The sequence below is a fragment of the Cebus imitator genome, unplaced genomic scaffold (genome assembly GCF_001604975.1).
Source record: "Cebus imitator isolate Cc_AM_T3 unplaced genomic scaffold, Cebus_imitator-1.0 Scaffold68, whole genome shotgun sequence".
Classification (NCBI taxonomy): Eukaryota; Metazoa; Chordata; class Mammalia; order Primates; family Cebidae; genus Cebus; species Cebus imitator.
This window is the reverse complement of record NW_016107383.1, coordinates 6,508,351-6,525,856: the sequence shown is the minus strand read 5'-3', so window position 1 is coordinate 6,525,856 and position 17,506 is coordinate 6,508,351. Positions and strand designations below refer to the sequence as shown.

The following is a 17,506-nucleotide window of genomic DNA, read 5'->3' as shown; positions in this document are numbered from 1 at the left end:
TTTTAATGTCTCTGTCTCCTTCAGTTCTGCTCTGATCTTAGTTATTTCTTGTCTTCTGCTAGCTTTTGAATTTGTTTGATCTTGCTTCTCTAGTTCTTTCAATTGTGATGATAGGGTGTCGATTTTCGATCTTGCCTTGCTTCTCATGTTGGCATTTAGTGCTATAGATTTCCCTCTAGACACTGCTTTAAAAGTGTCCCAGATATTCTGATAACGTTGTATCTTCGTTCTCATTGGTTTCAAAGAATATCTTTATTTCTGCCTTCATTTCATTATTTATCCAGTAGTCATCCAGGAGTAGGTTGTTCAATTTCCATGTAGTTGTGCAATTTTGAGTGAGTTTCTTAATCCTGAGTTGGATTTGACTGCACTGTGGTCTGAGAAACTGTTTGTTATGATTTCCATTCTTTTGCATTTTCTGAGGAGTGATTTACTTCCAATTATGTGGTCAGTTTTAGAGTAAGTGTGATGTGCTGAGAAGAATGTATATTCTGTGGATTTGGGGTGGAGAGTTCTGTAAATGTCTATTAGGTCTGCTTGGTCCTGGTCTGCGTTCAAGTCCTGGATATCCTTGTTAATTTTCTGTCTCATTGATCTGTCTAATATTGACAGTGGAGTGTTAAAGTCTCCCACTATTATTGTGTGGGAGTCTCAGTCTCTTTGTAGGTCATTAAGAACTTGCTTTATGTATCTGGGTGCTCCTGTATTGGGTGCATATATATTTAGGATAGTTAGCCCTTCTGTTGCATTGATCCCGTATCCATTATGTACATTCTTTGTCTGTTTGATCTTTGTTGGTTTAAAGTCTGTTTTATCAGAGACTAGGACTGCAAACCCTGCTTTTTTTAGCTTTCCATTTGCTTGGTAAATCTTCCTCCATCCCTTTATTTTGAGCGTATGTGTGTCTTTGCATGTGAGATGGGTTTCCCAAATACAGCACACCAATGGATCTTGACTCTTTATCCAGTTTGCCAATCTGTGTTTTATGATTGGGGCACTTAGCCCATTTATATTTAAAGCTAATATTGTTATGTGTGAATTTGACCCTGCCATTTTGAAGCTAGATGGTTGTTTTGCCTGTTAGTTGATGCAGTTTCTTCATTGTGTCAATGGTCTTTACCATTTGGCATGTTTTTGCAGTGGCTGGTACTCGTTGTTCCTTTCCATGTTTGATGCTTCCTTCAGGAGCTCTTGTAAGACCAGCCTCGTGGTGACAAAATCTCTCAGCAATTGCTTGTTTGTAAAGGATTTTATTTCTGCTTCACTTATGAAGCTTAGTTTGGCTGGATATGAAATTCTAGGCTGAAAGTTCTTTAAGGATGCTGAATATTGGCCCCCACTCTCTTCTGGCTTGTAGGGTTTCTGCTGAGAGATCTGCTGTGAGTCTGATGGGCTCCCTTTGTGGGTAACTCGACTTTTCTCTCTGGCTGTCCTTAGCATTTTGTTCTTCTTTTCAATCCTGGTGAATCTGATGATTATGTGCCTTGGGGTTGCTTGGTCTGCTTGAGGAATTCTTCTTGAGGAATATCTTTGTGGTGTTTTATGTATTTCCTGGATTTGAATGTTGGCCTGCCTTGCTAGGTTGGGAAAGTTCTCCTGGATAATATCCTGAAGAGTGTTTTCCAACTTGGTTTCATTCTCCCTGTCACATTCAGGTACACTGATCAAACGTAGGTTAGGTCTTTTCACATAACACCATATTTCTTGGAGGCTTTGTTCATTTCTTCTCACTCTTTTTTCTCTAATCTTGCCTTCTCATTTTATTTCATCAAGTTGATCTTCAATCTCTGTTATCCTTTCTTCTACTTGATTGATTCGGCTGTCGAAACTTATGTATGCTTTGCGAAGTTCTTGTGCTGTGTTTTTCAGCTCCATCAAGTCGTTTTTGTTCTTCTATAAGCTGGTTCTTCTAGTTAGCATTTCGTCTGACCTTTTTTCAAGGTTCTTAGTTTCTTTGCTTTGGGTTAGAACATGTTCCTTTAGCTCAGAGAAGTTTGTTATTATCCACCTTCTGAAGCCTGCTTCTGTTAGTTGGTCAAACTCATTCTCCCTCCAGTTTTGTTCCCTTGCTGGTGAGAGTTGTGATCCTTAGGAGGAGACGAGGTATACTGGTTTTTGGTGATTTCAGCCTTTTTGCACTGGTTTCTTCCTATCTTCATGGATTTATCTACCTTTGGTCTTTGAAGCTGGTGACTTTCGGATGGGGTCTCTGAGTAGACATCCTTACTGTCGATGTTGAAGCTATTTCTTTCTGTTTTTTAGTTTTCCTTCTAACAGTCAGGCCTTTCTGCTGCAGGACTGCTGGAAGTCTACACCAGACCCGGTTTGTCTGGGAATCACTCATGGGGGCTGCAGAATAGCAATGATTACTGCCTGTTCCTCTGGTAGCTTCATCCCAGAAGGGTATCTGCCAGATGTCAGCCAGGGCTCTCCTGTATGAGGTGTTTCTTAGGATATACAGGGTCAGGGAGCCACTTAAGGAGGCCATCTGTCCCTTTTCAGAGCTCAAGTGCTGTGCTGGGAGCTCCATTGCTCCCTTCAGAGCTGCTGGGCAGCAACGTTTAAATCTGCTGAAGTGGGATGCACAACCGCCCCTTTTCCCAGGTGTGCTGACCTGGGAAGGTGGGGCTTTATTTATGTCTCTGAGCCTTTTTTCAGAGACAACGCCCTGCCCAGCAAGGAGGGAGTCTAATCATAGTCTGCCTGCAGAGGCCTTGCTGAGCTGCCCTGGGCACTGCCCAACTGCTGTGTAAACCTCCTTGCAATTTTGTTTACACAGGCAAGGTTAGAACTGCCCTGTAGTGGCAGGTGCTCCTGCCCTCACCGAGGTTGACTGTCTTGGGTCAAGCTCAAACTGCTGTATTGGCTGCTAAAATCTCAAGCCAGTGAGACTCAGTTTGCTGGCCTTTTTCGGGTTGGGACCCGAGCCAGATCACTTGGCTCCCAGCCTTCAGCCTCCTTTTTTTCAGGGGAATGGGCGGTTCTGTCTTGCAGGTGTTCCAGGCATTGGCTAAAATGGCCGCCCTGTTTTTTGCCGGAAACCTGAGGCACTGGCTAAATGGCCGCCCAGTTTTATGTTGGAAACCCACTGCGCTGGTGTTGTCCACACTGGCGGGAATCTCCTGGTCTCTGGGCTGTGAAGACTGTGGGAAAAGTGTATCTGAGCTGGAGTGTCTGGGAAAGTCTCCAATGGCCTCCCTTGGGTAGGAGAGGGAGTTCTCCGGTCCGTTGCACTTCCCGGGTGAGGCAATACCCCACCCTGCTTCGGTTTTCCCTCCTTGGGTATACTCACTGTCCAACCAGTCCCATTGAGATGAACATGGTACCTCGGTTGGAAATGGGGAGATCACTGACATTCTGTGTTGCTCTCGCTGGGAACTGCGCTGCGGAGCTGTTCCTATTCAGCCATCTTGGCAGATTGTCACCTGTTTTCTTAATGGCATTGCATCAGTTGTCTTCCAGGGTTTTTATAGTTTTAGGTTTTGTATTTAAGACTGGAATCCATCTTGAGTTAACTGTGGGTACGTGGTATAAGGAAGGGGTCCGGTTTCAGTTTTCTTCATATGGCTAGCCAGTTCTCCCAGCACCATTTATTGAACAAGGAATCCTTTCTCCATTGCTTTTTTTTGTCAGGTTTGTCAAAGATCACATAGTTGTAGGCGTGTGGTCTTATTTCAGGGTTATCTGTTTTGTTCCACTGGTCTGTGTGTCTGTTTTTTGACCAGTAAGTACCATGCTGTTTTGGTTACTGTAGCCCTGTAGTATAGTTTGAAGCTGGGTAGCATGATGCCTCCAGGTTTGTTCTTTTTGCTTAAGATTGCCTTGGCCATTTGGACTCTTTTTTGGTTCCATATGAATTTTGAAATATTTTTTCTAGTTCTGTGAAAAATCTCAGTGGTGGTTTAATAGGAATAGCATTGAATCTATAAATTCCTTGGGTAGTTTGGCGAATTTAACAATATTGATTCTTCCTGTCCATGAGCATGGAATGTTTTTCCATTTGTTTGTCTCATCTCTGATTTCTTTTTATTAATTAAAAAAAAGATTTTTTTCTTTTGAGTTGGGGTCTTGCTGTGTTGCCCAGACGGATCCTGAACCTCTGTGCTCAAGCAATCCTCACACCTCAGCCTCCCAAAACACTTGGATTACAGGAATGAGCCACCACACCTGGCCTTCATCTCTGGTTTCTTTGGGCAGTAGTTTATAGCTCTCCTTGTAGAGATCTTTCCCCTTCCTAGTTAGCTGTATTCCTAGGTATTTTATTCTTTTTGTGACAGTTGTGAACTGGAGTACATTCCTGATTTGACTCTTTGTGTGACTCTTGTTGGTGTCTAGGAATGCTAGTGATTTTTTGCTAGTGATTTTTCCACATTGATTTTGTGTCCTGTGACGTATTTATCCATTGACTTTTTCCGTATATGTAGGATTATTTAAAATAAATCTCTGGAAGTGTAATGAATTTCAAGATCAAAGTAGTGATCATTTATAGGTCTTTTGATAGGTATTTCCAATTATTAGTTTACTAAGGCATAGGAGAGCATACAAACGTTTGTTATCCCAAATCTGTGTAGGCACAGTATTATCTTTAAAAATAATTTGATAATAATAAGGCTGTCGTCTTTTCATATGCAGCTGGATATTTACATTTAGATAATAATGAAGTTTCATTGTTCAGCATAATGCGCATTCAGTGTTTGTTGAATTAATTTCAATGAAAAACCCTTGGCTAGCATTTAAAACAAATTTTCTCTTACTCCATCTCATACTGGAGGAAAGAATGTAGTTATTTTTTTTTACTAGTAAAAATCAATTGAATGTTGCGTTACTCAAGCCATCCCTTGCTCAGAATTTTGCATTAGCTTTCCAAATACTTCAAATAAAGTCCAAACTTCTGAAATATATTGTAAATGGTATGTTTTAGAATTGGCCATCTCAGTTTTCAAACTAGGAAGATCATCTTTTAGCATAGAAATTGTATTTTTTTTTCCAGAAGTCTAGATAGGCATTTCTTTTTCTAAAACTGAAATTCCATGAAAAAAGAAAATATTGATTTTAAAATTACCCATCTTTCTCAGCAAACTTCTAACTTTGATAAGTTTTATTCCTAAAATGTGTTTACTTAAATCATCTTTAAAATATATTTCAAGGCCAGGCGCGGTGGCTCAAGCCTGTAATCCCAGCACTTTGGGAGGCCGAGGCGGGTGGATCACGAGGTCAAGAGATCGAGACCATCCTGGTCAACATGGTGAAACCCCGTCTCTACTAAAAAAAAAAAAATACAAAAAATTAGCTGGGCATGGTGGTGCGTGCCTGTAATCCCAGCTACTCAGGAGGCTGAGGCAGGAGAATTGCCTGAACCCAGGAGGCGGAGGTTGCGGTGAGCCGAGATCAGGCCATTGCACTCCAGCCTGGGTAACATGAGTGAAACTCCGTCTCAAAAAAAAAAATAAATAAATAAAATAAAATAAAATATATTTCAAATTTTATTGAAGGGAACATATGGAAAGAATCACATTTAGGTAATCTTAAGGTTTTTTACAGACTCCACGCTGACTTTCCAATTTTTTCACCTTCTTGAAAATCATTTGGACTTTGTTTATCTATTTAGGATAATAGAACTTTACAACTATGTATTTATTGTTTTTGTTTTAAATTTCCCAGTCTCTTTCACAAATATTTTTTCATTTGACTCGGAAATCTTGTGAGGTAGATAGTATCATTTTTCATATGAGTAAAATTATATGCAGAGAGGTAATATGAGTTGCCTAATATTACTCTGTGGGTCACTGACAAAACCTAGATTCCAGACCTGCCTCTGGGGTATCTGGAAGCTAAGCTGCCTCCAGTACTATTCAATGTATATTTTGTAATTGCCTCTTTTTTCATTTATAAAGAATAATTGAACTGAACACAATGAAATATTGTATTACTTAGAGCCAACATATAGCACTTAGAGACCTTTACAAACTGCTAATGGGAAACATGATTATTTGCTGTCTAGAGTATGAACTTGACATGAGAACCAAGTGTCTACCAGCATTTTCCCCATACCTAACCCATAGCTTATCCAGTTTATCTAATTTGGTAAGGAACATGAAATATTCTGGCTTGTTAAATCAAATAGTAATAAACTACCCCATAATGAGTGGGTGAATTAATAACTTAAAATTTAGGTAGAAATATACTTATGCCAATAATATGCCAATAAATTTTTTCAAGAAGTAGAACTTTTTATGATGTAATATTAGTTGACCATTTAAGAGAATAACATTTTAAAAAGCACAGATTACTACCTAATTTTGAAAACACTAATGAACAGCATAGTTTTCAGAAACAATTTATTAAAATATTTTCTTATTATAAAAGAATGATCAGTTTAATAATACAATATCCGCCTATGCCCAGTTTTAATGTCTTTGCTCCTTTTAACAGCTACCCAGGTGGATTTAAACAAGTAACAGCTGCTCAGCTTCACCTGAAGGATCCGGTGGCAGTAAGTCTCTTCCATTTACATATGTTTTCAAACATGCAAAGTATATTCCTCTTATATTCTGACTTTTTTTGTTAACTTGAATTTTTTTTCTCAGTTTATTTTTATTTATTAATTTATTGTTAACATCTCAATTACAGATTTATTCTTACAGGTTGGTCCATTTTTTTCTTGAAATAAATAATAAAGTTCTTAAAAATATATCTCTTTTATTTTATTATATTTTATTTTTTTGAAGACAGATTCTCACTCTGTCACCCAGGCTAGAGCACAGTGGCACAATCATAGCTCACTGTAACCTCAAATTCCTGGGCTCAAGGGTTCTTCCCACTTCAGCCTCTCAAGTAGCTGGTTGATTTGTATCCTGTGACGTCTTTATCCATTGACTTTTTCCATATATGTAGGATTATTTAAAATAAATCTCTGGAAGTGTAATGAATTTCAAGATCAAAGGAGTGATCATTTATAGGTCTTTTGATAGGTATTTCGAATCATGTACACACCACCACACCCTACTAAAATTTTTAATTTTTTGTGGAGACTGTGTTTTCCTATGTTGCCCAATCTTGTCTCAAATTCCTTGGCTCAAGCCATCCTCCAACCTCAGCCTCCCAAGTGCTGGGATTACAGGGAAGAGCCACCACACTCAGACATTATTCTATTTTTAATTTGTGTTTTTAAAGACAGGGTTGTACTGTATTGCCCAGACTGGACTCCAGCTCCTGGACTCAATCTTTGTATTTTGGCCTCCCAAACAGCTGGGACTATAGACACCCTGCTTGTTTATTTGTTTTTTTTCTGTCAATTTTTTCTTTATGTATTTTGAAGATTTAGTGTTAGATGAATTTAAGATTGGAATTATAATCCTTCTAAACAATTGATCAGGGTTAATATGTACTGATCCTCTTAATCTCCAGTAATGCTTTTTACCTTGAGGTCTATTTTTTCTGATATTAACATAGCTACATTAGCTGACTTTTGATTAGTTTTTGCCTCATACATTTCATTGTTTAAACTTGACTGAGTTATTTCATTACAGATGTATTTATTGTAAACATCATGTAGCTAGATTTTTTTTTCCTGTTTTCTTGCCTTCTTTTGGGATAGTTGAATTGATTTGTTATAGATCTAAGGCTCATCAGTATTTTTACCTTCCTTCCTAATCAATGAAATCCCTTAGAAGATTTTTTACTACCACCCTCCCTCCCCATCCACATGCTTTCTTTGTTGAAGATTTAAAAAAAAAAAACACTTCCAAATGAACATTCTTGTTACTGTTTTATTCTGTTATTGATATTTTTAAATTTTATATTCTTACAATCCCTCCTTGTAACTCAGCCTGCCTTTTGGTGTCAGTTTCCTTTTCCTTGAAGGACTTATTATTGGCATTCTTATAGTCACATTCTCTTAATACTGAACTCACCTTTTTTGTCTGAAACTGTTTTCTTTATTTTTGCTTTCATTCTTGAAAGATAGTTTTGGTATACATGGAATTCTAAGATAATCATTATTTTTTTTTCTCTCAGCTTTTTGAAGCTATTACTCAACTGGAATTTAGCTTCTATTATTGCTTTTGTAAATCAGATGTCAGTTTAATTGTTTCTTTATGTGTACTCTTCTTTTTTTTCTGGATATCTTTAAGACCTTTTCATTGTCTTTGGTTTTCATATCTTTCTACTGGAGTCTTATTTATTTGGTTTGAGGACTGGTGTCTTTAGTTATGGAAATGTGTTAGCTCTTAAATCTTCTAATATTGGGTCTGTCTCTCTATACTCTGTTTCTTCGCTTTAGAAATCTGGTTATAATAAGAGTAGACAGTTACATTTTATTGTACATGATTCAGTACCTTTTTTTCATACTTAACGTCTCACTGTCTCTGTGGGCCATTCTCAATAATTTCTTCAGATCTATGTTCTAGTTCCGTATCTTTTCACCTGTCTCTAATCTGATTAACCTTTTTCTGAGGTCCTAATTTCAATTAACTTTTTTCGTTTTGTTAAAATTTTATCATTTCGTTCTTTTTCAAGTCTGCCGGTCAGTTTTGATAGTCTTCTATTTCTTTATCATGTTTTGATTAACTCTTATATTTCTTTATGCATATTAAACATAATTCCTAGCATTTATATATGATTCTAACATTTGTGGCCTTTGTAGGTCTCCAGTTTATAATATCTGCTCAGTATACTTGGTAGGCTTATGTACCTTGAAACTTCATCTCTGGGAATTCTTTAAGACCTGTGTTAAAAGTGACTTTCCTCAAAAAAGATTCGCTTAGCTTATGGCAACCGCATGCGGCTATACCAACCTAACATTGCCTTAAGCTAAACTTTAGACTTATAGGATTTTGATCCCAGCAAGAAGGATGAATTTGGGGCCTCAAAACCTTGTGAGGTCAGTTTTGTTTCATATGTTAAAAAATATTTTAATAAACAATATTATTAGCTTCTCTAATGTTTATTACTTTATGTTTATTACTTTAATGTTTATTACTTTATCATTAATGTTTATTACTTTATTTGAGTTATATACTGGAAGAAGTTCTAATTCATACATTAATCACCAATTTTTCTAAAAGCCAAGTCCCTTGTTGTTTTACCATTTATTTTTCCTTTTACTATTGATAGACCTAAACTTTCAACTTTACTCATAGGCTAGACAGCATTTTTTTCCTATTAGAGACTATTTTATCTTTTTACTGCAGTACATTAATAAATTAGCAAAGTTGTTAGACCTGAAAATATCCTTTTTTGTTTTCCTAAAATAATGAATAAAAATAAATATATATTGTCAGGATGCAACCATTTGGTGTAGTACTGCCTAAAATTTTCTTGGTAAGGTAGGGGAGAAGGATATTTTATTATAATAAGGCCTGATATACCATTTAGAAGTTCTGTGATTTACTATTTATTTTGTATTGTTTATATCTGTTTTGTAAAAGTGTGCTCCGAGTTTGCTTCTTAGGAAATATTTAATGTTTTGTTTCATAACTAGTGTGTTTTTAAGCCTTACAGGTCAAAGTTTTTTTTTTTTTTTTTTTTTTTTTTTTTTGCATATAATAGTATTAAGAGTTATAAGGGCTATTGATAATATATACAGCCGTTAAAATAGAATTATACTTTTAATACTTTATAAATATTTTGAATGTTTAAATGAAAGTTTCTATTTTATGTTAACTACACTAGGAGGCAGTATAGTATAACTTTTTCATGTTAAAAATTTGTTGTTAGGTAACATTTGTAGAAAGTGTTTTAAATTATTGTTTATGAACAGAGATTGAAATGGATTGTAAAATGTTTGAGGAAGGCTTAGGAAATATTTCAGAGTTAAATACATTTGGATTATTACCTTATTAAAGGAGTTTAATTTTTTAAGACTAATTTTTACTATGTTTTGAAAAAGAATGGTTTGTCAAGGAAGATATTTATTATTTTCTTTTAATTCAAATACTGTTTATCTAGAATAGTAGGCCTCTGCCAGTAGACATAATTTGCTTATCAGTACTTACTGTGTGTGGCCCGTCAGAGAATTTATTTGGCAATGCAGCCTTCTGATTATTAGCAGAGGGTTGGAATATTGTTTGTGAAATGTGTTAATTAATATTTAATAGTTAAATAGGTAATAGTTTTAAATATTTTAAATTTTTTATAGTGAGGTATTCTAATTTCAGATGAATATACCAATTTAGCCCTTTCCTTATGTGTTTTTTCTCTCTGTCATATGTTTTAGTTTCTTTAGGAGGTTCTGTGTCCTTATATTTTCTTCTAACATAGTTTCTCTATTTGATTTCCCCCCTTTCTATATATAATAAAGTTCTTCTGTGACACAAATGACATGTGCCCTGGGATATGATCATATGAGGAAGGTCTTCAGTATTTACCAACTTTATCTTATTCTATCTTTTTTATTTTCTGAATTTCTTAAAACTTACACTTCATGTCTGTGCAGCTAGAATCACTTCTTCACATGTACATGTTGTTTCATGTATATTTCTTTGTTTATATACATTTGTATGTCTACCTTTTTTCCTCCCTGTTAGCATATAATCTTTTCACATCTTCTAGGTTTTCTTTAATTTGAGTGTGATGTTTGCGTTTTCTAATAGGGCAAATTTTTAAAATACCAACTTAATAATTCAAATAAATACAACTGAATTTTTTACAAATGTGAAAATCAGATGCCATATAATGCTACTAGTACAATAAAATTGTCTTTAGGATGATATTCAGAGTATGTAATTACTTGCTTATCCAGAAAAGATGCTGAATAGTCTTAACATTGTCAATTTCAGTTTACAACTTTTAAAACATTGAAAAATTTAAATGCTAGTAACTAAATCAGTGCTATAGAGTAGAAATTTTTGCCATGATGGAAATATTCTGTGTCTACATTGTCAAACATGGTAGCCACTAGCCACATAGCAACTGACCACTTGAGATGTGACTTTTGTGACTAAGGACCTAAATTTTTAATCGCTTTTAATTTTAACAACAACAACACACACACACACACACACACACACACACACACACACACACATATTTAAATGATGTCTCAAAAACATAAAGTCTTAATACTAAGAAAAAATAGAAGATAGATGGAAAATATATGGTATCCCATTAGCTTTTGCATGTAATGAGACTTTGTGGTCTGATTTGCTTTAGTGGCTTTAGCTTTAATACACATCAAATTATACCCCTGAAATATGAGTGTAGATGATAACAATCAATGATTTTATCTAAGATTGGCACATATGAAGGTTACTTTTAATCTCCTCTTTTTTTCATTTTCTAAATAAACAATAAATGCAGCCAAAAAAAATAGTAACGTACAAAGTAATAAAAGTTTCTTTTCTGTTGCTTCCACGTATCCACTTATGTCTGTTTCTTTCCTATATTCATGTTGAATTGAAACCCCTCATTTTCATCATCATCTCTAATTATGTTTGCTTTCTTACTATCCCAAGTCACAGTTTTCTTATTGTGTCCTATGTATATCTGTTTTTCAGATTGTAAAACTAGCTATTTATGGCATGCTGCCAAAAAACCTTCACAGAAGAACAATGATGCAAAGGTTGCATCTTTTCCCAGATGAGGTAAGTCAGCGGTCATTGGTAACAATGCTTTTCCGAAATTTTCAATTAAATGTTTTATTTTCCTTTTGAATAAATGCCGCAAACTTATTTTCAAACATTTTATATCAACGTCTGAAATATTTTTGTATTTTTAAAGTGAATATGTATGTATAAAAATGATAATTTTATTAATATTTTAAAACATAAAATGAACCTTAAGTTTTATTTTAAGCACTGCTTGCTTTTGAACAAGGAGCTGTGATCAGAACCCCTGTTAAGGTACTTGTTGATAATTTCATTCACTATGAAAAACTGTTAATTTAGTTCAGCTTTTATGTGCCCAGTAGCAAAACTTCTGTTAATCATGGATTAATAGCTTAACTTTCGTTGTTATTATTTCCATGATTTAACTTTAGAATACTTGTTCATATTCATAATTGATTCTGCTAAAAATTACTTGTAAAAAAGTATAAACACTTTTATTTTTTAGTATTAAGTACTTCTCTCCTTAATATAATGTAATGAAATACTAAAGCTTCTATAATAAAACAATTGAGTGCAGTACAGACTGCCTTGCTTTGAATCTGTACTCCGTTATTTACTGACTGCATGGACATGGGCTCGTTACTTATCTCTGTTTTCTAATCTGTGAAATGGACATCATAATAGTACCTATTTTATAAGATTGTTGTAAGGATTAAAATACGCTTGTAGATTGCTTAGAACAGGGCCTGACACAATAAGTGCCGGTTGCTGTCATTACCATGGTTATAATTGTCCTTCTTGTTCCTCCTGAAGGAATAATGTAGAAATTTATTCCAGGAAGGCCAGGCCTGGTGGCGCATGCCTGTGATCCCAGCACTTTGGGAGGTCGAGATAGGCAGATCAAAAGGTCAAGAGGTCGAGACTATCCTGGCCAACATGGTGAAACCCCGTCTCTACTAAAAATACAAAAAATTAGCTGGGCATGGAACACAACTGTAGTCCCAACTATTAGGGAGGCTGAGGCAGGGGAATCGCTTGAACCCTGGAGATGGAGGTTGCAGTAAGCCAAGATCATGCCACTGCACTCCAGCCTGGTGACGGAGTGAGACTCTTGTCTCACAAAAGAAATTTATTCCAGAATATCGGGTTATAATGATTGTTTATGCTACTCATGTGCTCTTACTGTTAAACAACACATGAATAGTTAATAATGAGTACATTATACATGCTTTATCAAAATGATTAATTTATTGTCTTTGCAATAAATGAATAAGTAGAATAATTTTCTACTATTAACTTTACCTTTAAGGTAGCATGTATGGGAGCAGTATCATCATCCAAGGATGCCTTCATGATGAAATTGCAAAAATTTAGGAACTACTATTTCTGATTGTATTGCCACATTTCTTTAGAAACCATAATTTCTAAAAGACACAAAAATAATATTTATTTCATTTACAAGATAGGTTTGAGTTTAGATATTTTAAGTATTCATGGTAGTTTAGTTAAATAGGAAATTACTTAATTTCAGACTATGAAATAAATGAGTCCAGTTCAAATATTCAGAAGCTTGACAGTACATTTTATTAAGGCCATGGGGGAAACAGGCACATTCAGACATTGTTGATGGTAGTACAGCATGGTGCATCTCATGTGGAATCCTGAGAATTAATTAGGTAACATTTAACAAAAATACATACATCAGGAGATTTATCCTTGATCCAGCAATCTCATTTATAAAAATACATCTTGGAGATAGACATACACATGATTATTTTCACTGTATTCATAATGATACAATAAGAAAAATAATGCTTATTTATAGGAAATAAATTATCGAGTACCATGCAATTTTTTTAAAGAAAAAGAATGACAGATATTTTTGTGACTTGGTAAGTTGTGCTTTCCAGGATATATTGTTAAGTGAAAACAAACAAGGTAAAAAGGAATGTAGATGGCATACTACGTTTATATGCATGTTTACATACTATACACAAGCATATATTTATGTGTGCTTCTTTTTGCATAAAGCAGCACAGAAAGAATAAATGAGAAGAGAAGACTGGCCACTACTAGACTATGAGTACAAAGAAGAAAAGAATGAGATTTTTTCAGAGACTATCTTTTAAATTTATTTTTTATGTTAATGTTAAAATTTTATATATTAGAAAAATAAAATGACAGCACCAATAGAATTGAGCATAACTGTTAGTTCCCAAATCTTGTTTTCCACGTGCTATTTCCCTAGCAAAAGGAACTTAGTATTTGGAGAACTGATTGATTGACAATTTTGTATCCTCAGAAAGAAGGGACATTATAATAAATTGGAGAACTGATTGATTCATGATTTGCAGCAGAGAAAGCCCTGACTCTCTGTAATTATACTTGCAGATTTGAATATGCTGAGGAAGTGATAAGGACAGGCGACAGGATATTAAATATTGTTAAATGCTTTTAAATAAAGAAGCACATTATCAATAGTATGTATGTGTTTTGTATATGTTGACAGTGACTCAGCCTATCCAAACCACAATTTGTAAAATGTATTTAAATTGCGTAAAGTATTATAAATATTTTGCTATATTGGATTTTAGAACAAGCTTACAGTACAATAAAGCTCTGTGATCCTACAGTTATACAATTTTATTCTGGTTCTCAAGACAGTATGTCTTAAGACAACATGTCTTAAGAATTGGTCAGAACGATGCCTTATTTGATGCCGTGTCCTTGGCGAGATATTGGATTCCCACTTGTAATAGTGCTCTCTGCAGAGAACTGAAATTTTCTATATAATAATCCTTTTATTGAAAATTTCTGTGCACACTAATGAGAAGAGGGAATTACATCTATTCTCCTTATAAGAATGCTTATAAGACACTTCCATATTGATACCTTACCATTAGTTCAATAGAGTTCCGAAAATTTAATTTATCATCCAGTCTCACAGTACAGTTCATTCTCCCAGCTTCCTTATTTCTGCCCCATGAGTACAATATAAATGTTCATTGTTTTGGTTATGCACACTCTTCATTTTATCATCCCTTTTTAGTCTAATTCCAATGCTTTCTTCTTTTAAAATATCTTAGATATGTGCTTTACTCTTTAGTGTGCTTTTCACCATCTAAATTCAAACTTTAAAAAAATCTTACCTTGATTGCTAAAACAGCCACTTAACTGTTCTTGTCTCAAGCTTTTCTCCACTGCAGTTCATTCTGTTGGCAGGTCAATCTTCCAACTCTTCATTTTTCTGAACATTGGATACATAATAGGGGGCACGTGGTTCTGGTCAAGGGAATACAAATAAAGATACCACAATTTGAGTCTAGAGAAACACATGAAAGATGAAGAGGTTGATAGTCAGAAACCATGGGGGTTTGTGTGTGGAGAAGTGAAGTTTGAAAGATGGACTAGTGGTAAGGACACTGTTTAACTAAGCAGGTTTAGCAAAGGAGTTAAAGATTTATCCTGAAAGATTTTAAGCTGAGAGGTGACTTTTTACAAATTATAAGGCTTTAGAAGGCATGATCTTTTTATTTTCCTTTATATGCCCAGCATGTAGCACAATTTTTGGTTCTCAGAAGTTCAGTAAATGTTTCTTAGATAAATAAATGACTCAGAGATTTTCATTTTCAAAATTTTTTCTGGCCACAGTTGGAGCACTGATTGAAAGGTAGTGGCACTAGACCTGGTAGACCCAGTACATACACCCTTCAGATGACCAGGCATGAGAATGAGCTACAGCAGTGTCCTTTTGCAATTGAAAAGAGGGAAATAAACACATATTTTTTTAAAAAATAGGTATCTTATTATTATGGGATTATGTCTGTTATTAATCTAATGTGCTTTTTGGGAATTCTTACAAGGTTTTTATTTTAAAGATTATATTTTCCTTCTGTGAGCATTCTTTTGCTTATTTTTTTTTAATTTACTATTAGTAATTTATTGCTAAGAAAGATATTTTAAGAAAATTAAATCTAAATTTTTTTAATGTAGGATATTCCAGAAGATATTCTTAAGAATTTAGTGGAAGAGCTTCCACAACCACGAAAAATACCTAAACGTCTGGATGAGTACACACAAGAAGAAATAGACGCTTTCCCAAGATTATGGACTCCGTAAGTGTTTCTCTTCTTCTTCTCTTTTTTTTTAATCTTTTGATATCCCCTGTTTGCTCAACCAAATGATTAAATAAAATCCTTGAGGGCGGGAAAAGTGAACTCATTTTTTCTCTGCCATGGAAATTCAGCAGCTACCACCTACAAATAAACTGTAGATGTAGACGTTAGAACCAAAAAATTTTAAGCATTAAGACCTTGCTAGATAAGTGCGAGGATGTTCATTGGTGCCTGTAATTGTCAAATATTTTGTTTGGGTTGACCTTCCTTAGACTGATGGTAGTCTTTAGGAAAGATATATGAATTGTTATTAATCGAAAATGAAATGATTCTCAGTTTTCCACATTGTTTTATAAACCAAGACTATTATCTAATGAAAAGTCATTAATTCTGGATACTTGTTAATAGTCTTGGTTTGAATAGAAAAACAAAATTAAAAAATACTTTTTGCTCTCCTCTATGCAGTTTTCTCTACCTAGGGTCCATAAAACTGCTAAGATGTTCTGTTTCCCATCTAGCTGTTTATAGCCTTTTTTGCCGGGGATATCCAGATGACCAAGCATTTAAATATAACTTCCTCAGGCAGCCCTTCCTGTGATCTTTGAACTGGGTTAGGCTCTCCATTATGGGTTCTCATCGTATACTTCCATTTACTGATTTATTCTAGATTAGTTATATATTTGTGTAATTATCTGTTTACTATCTGTCTTCCTTGCTAGAGTTCATGAGGAAGCTACATGTTTGTCTTATTTAGTCCTGAGCATGGTGCTGGACAAATTAAGTAGACACTCAGCCAGTATTTATAGAATAAATTAATTAAGACATATATATATACACTTTAAGCTCTGGGGTACATGTGCAGAACATGCAGGTTTGTTACATAGTTATACACATGCCATGGTGGTTTGCTGCATCCATCACCCTGTCATCTACATTAGGTATTTCTCCTAATGCTACCCCTCCCATAGCTCCCTACCCCCTGAGCAGGCCATGGTATGTGATGTTCCCCTCCCTGTGTCCATGTGTTCTCATTGTTCAACTACCACTTATGAGTGAGAACATGCTGTGATTGGTTTTCTGTTCTTGTGTTAGTTTGCTGAGAATGATGGTTTTCAGCTTCATCCATGTCCCTGCAAAGCACATGAACTCATCCTTTTTTATGGCTGCATAGTATTCCATGGTGTATATGTGCAACATTTTCTTTATCCAGTCTATCATTGATGGGCATTTGGGTTGGTTCCAAGTCTTTGCTATTGTGAACAGTGCTGTAATAAACATAAGTGTGCATGTGTCTTTACAACAGAATGATTTATAGTCCTTTGGGTGTATGTCCCATAATGGAATTTCTGGGTCAAATGATATTTCTGGATCCAGATCCTTGAGGAATTGCCACAGTCTTCCACAATGGTTGAACTAATTTATTTACACTCCTAGCAACAGTGTAAAAGCACTCCTATTTCTCCACATCCTCTCCGGCATCTGTTGTCTCCTGACTTTTGAATGATCATCATTCTAACTGGCATGAGATGGTATCTCAATGTGGTTTTGATTTGCATTTTTCTAATGACCAATGATGATGAGCTTTTTAAATATGTTTGTTGGCTGCATAAATGTCTCCTTTTGAGAAGTGTCTGTTCATAGTCTTTGCCCACTTTTTGATGGGGTTGTTTGTTTTTTTCTTGTAAATTTAAATTCTTTATTGATTCTGGATATTAGCCCTTTGTCAGATGGATAGATTGCAAAAAATTTCTCCCATTCTCTAGGTTGCCTATTCACTCTGATGATAGTTTCTTTTGCTGTGCAGAAGCTCCTTAGTTTAGTTAGATGCCATTTGTCTGTTTTGGC

At 35.0% G+C, this 17,506-nt stretch overlaps 2 protein-coding genes across 2 annotated transcripts in view; one reads left to right on the top strand and one right to left on the bottom strand.

Moving 5' to 3' along the window:
- The window catches only part of MRPL13 (mitochondrial ribosomal protein L13), a 66,611-nt gene that overhangs the window by 19,883 nt on the left and 29,222 nt on the right, over positions 1–17,506 (top strand). The window contains exons 4-6 of the mRNA XM_017530711.2: positions 6,433–6,493; positions 11,496–11,582; positions 15,540–15,661. Of these exons, the coding sequence (XP_017386200.1) occupies positions 6,433–6,493; positions 11,496–11,582; positions 15,540–15,661 (270 nt within the window). The remainder of the gene's footprint in view (positions 1–6,432; positions 6,494–11,495; positions 11,583–15,539; positions 15,662–17,506) is intronic.
- Positions 2,761–4,788, bottom strand: LOC119471643. Its single transcript, XM_037739319.1, has one exon. It carries the CDS (start codon positions 3,354–3,356, stop codon positions 2,850–2,852), a length of 507 nt encoding a protein of 168 aa, XP_037595247.1. The 5' UTR covers positions 3,357–4,788; the 3' UTR covers positions 2,761–2,849.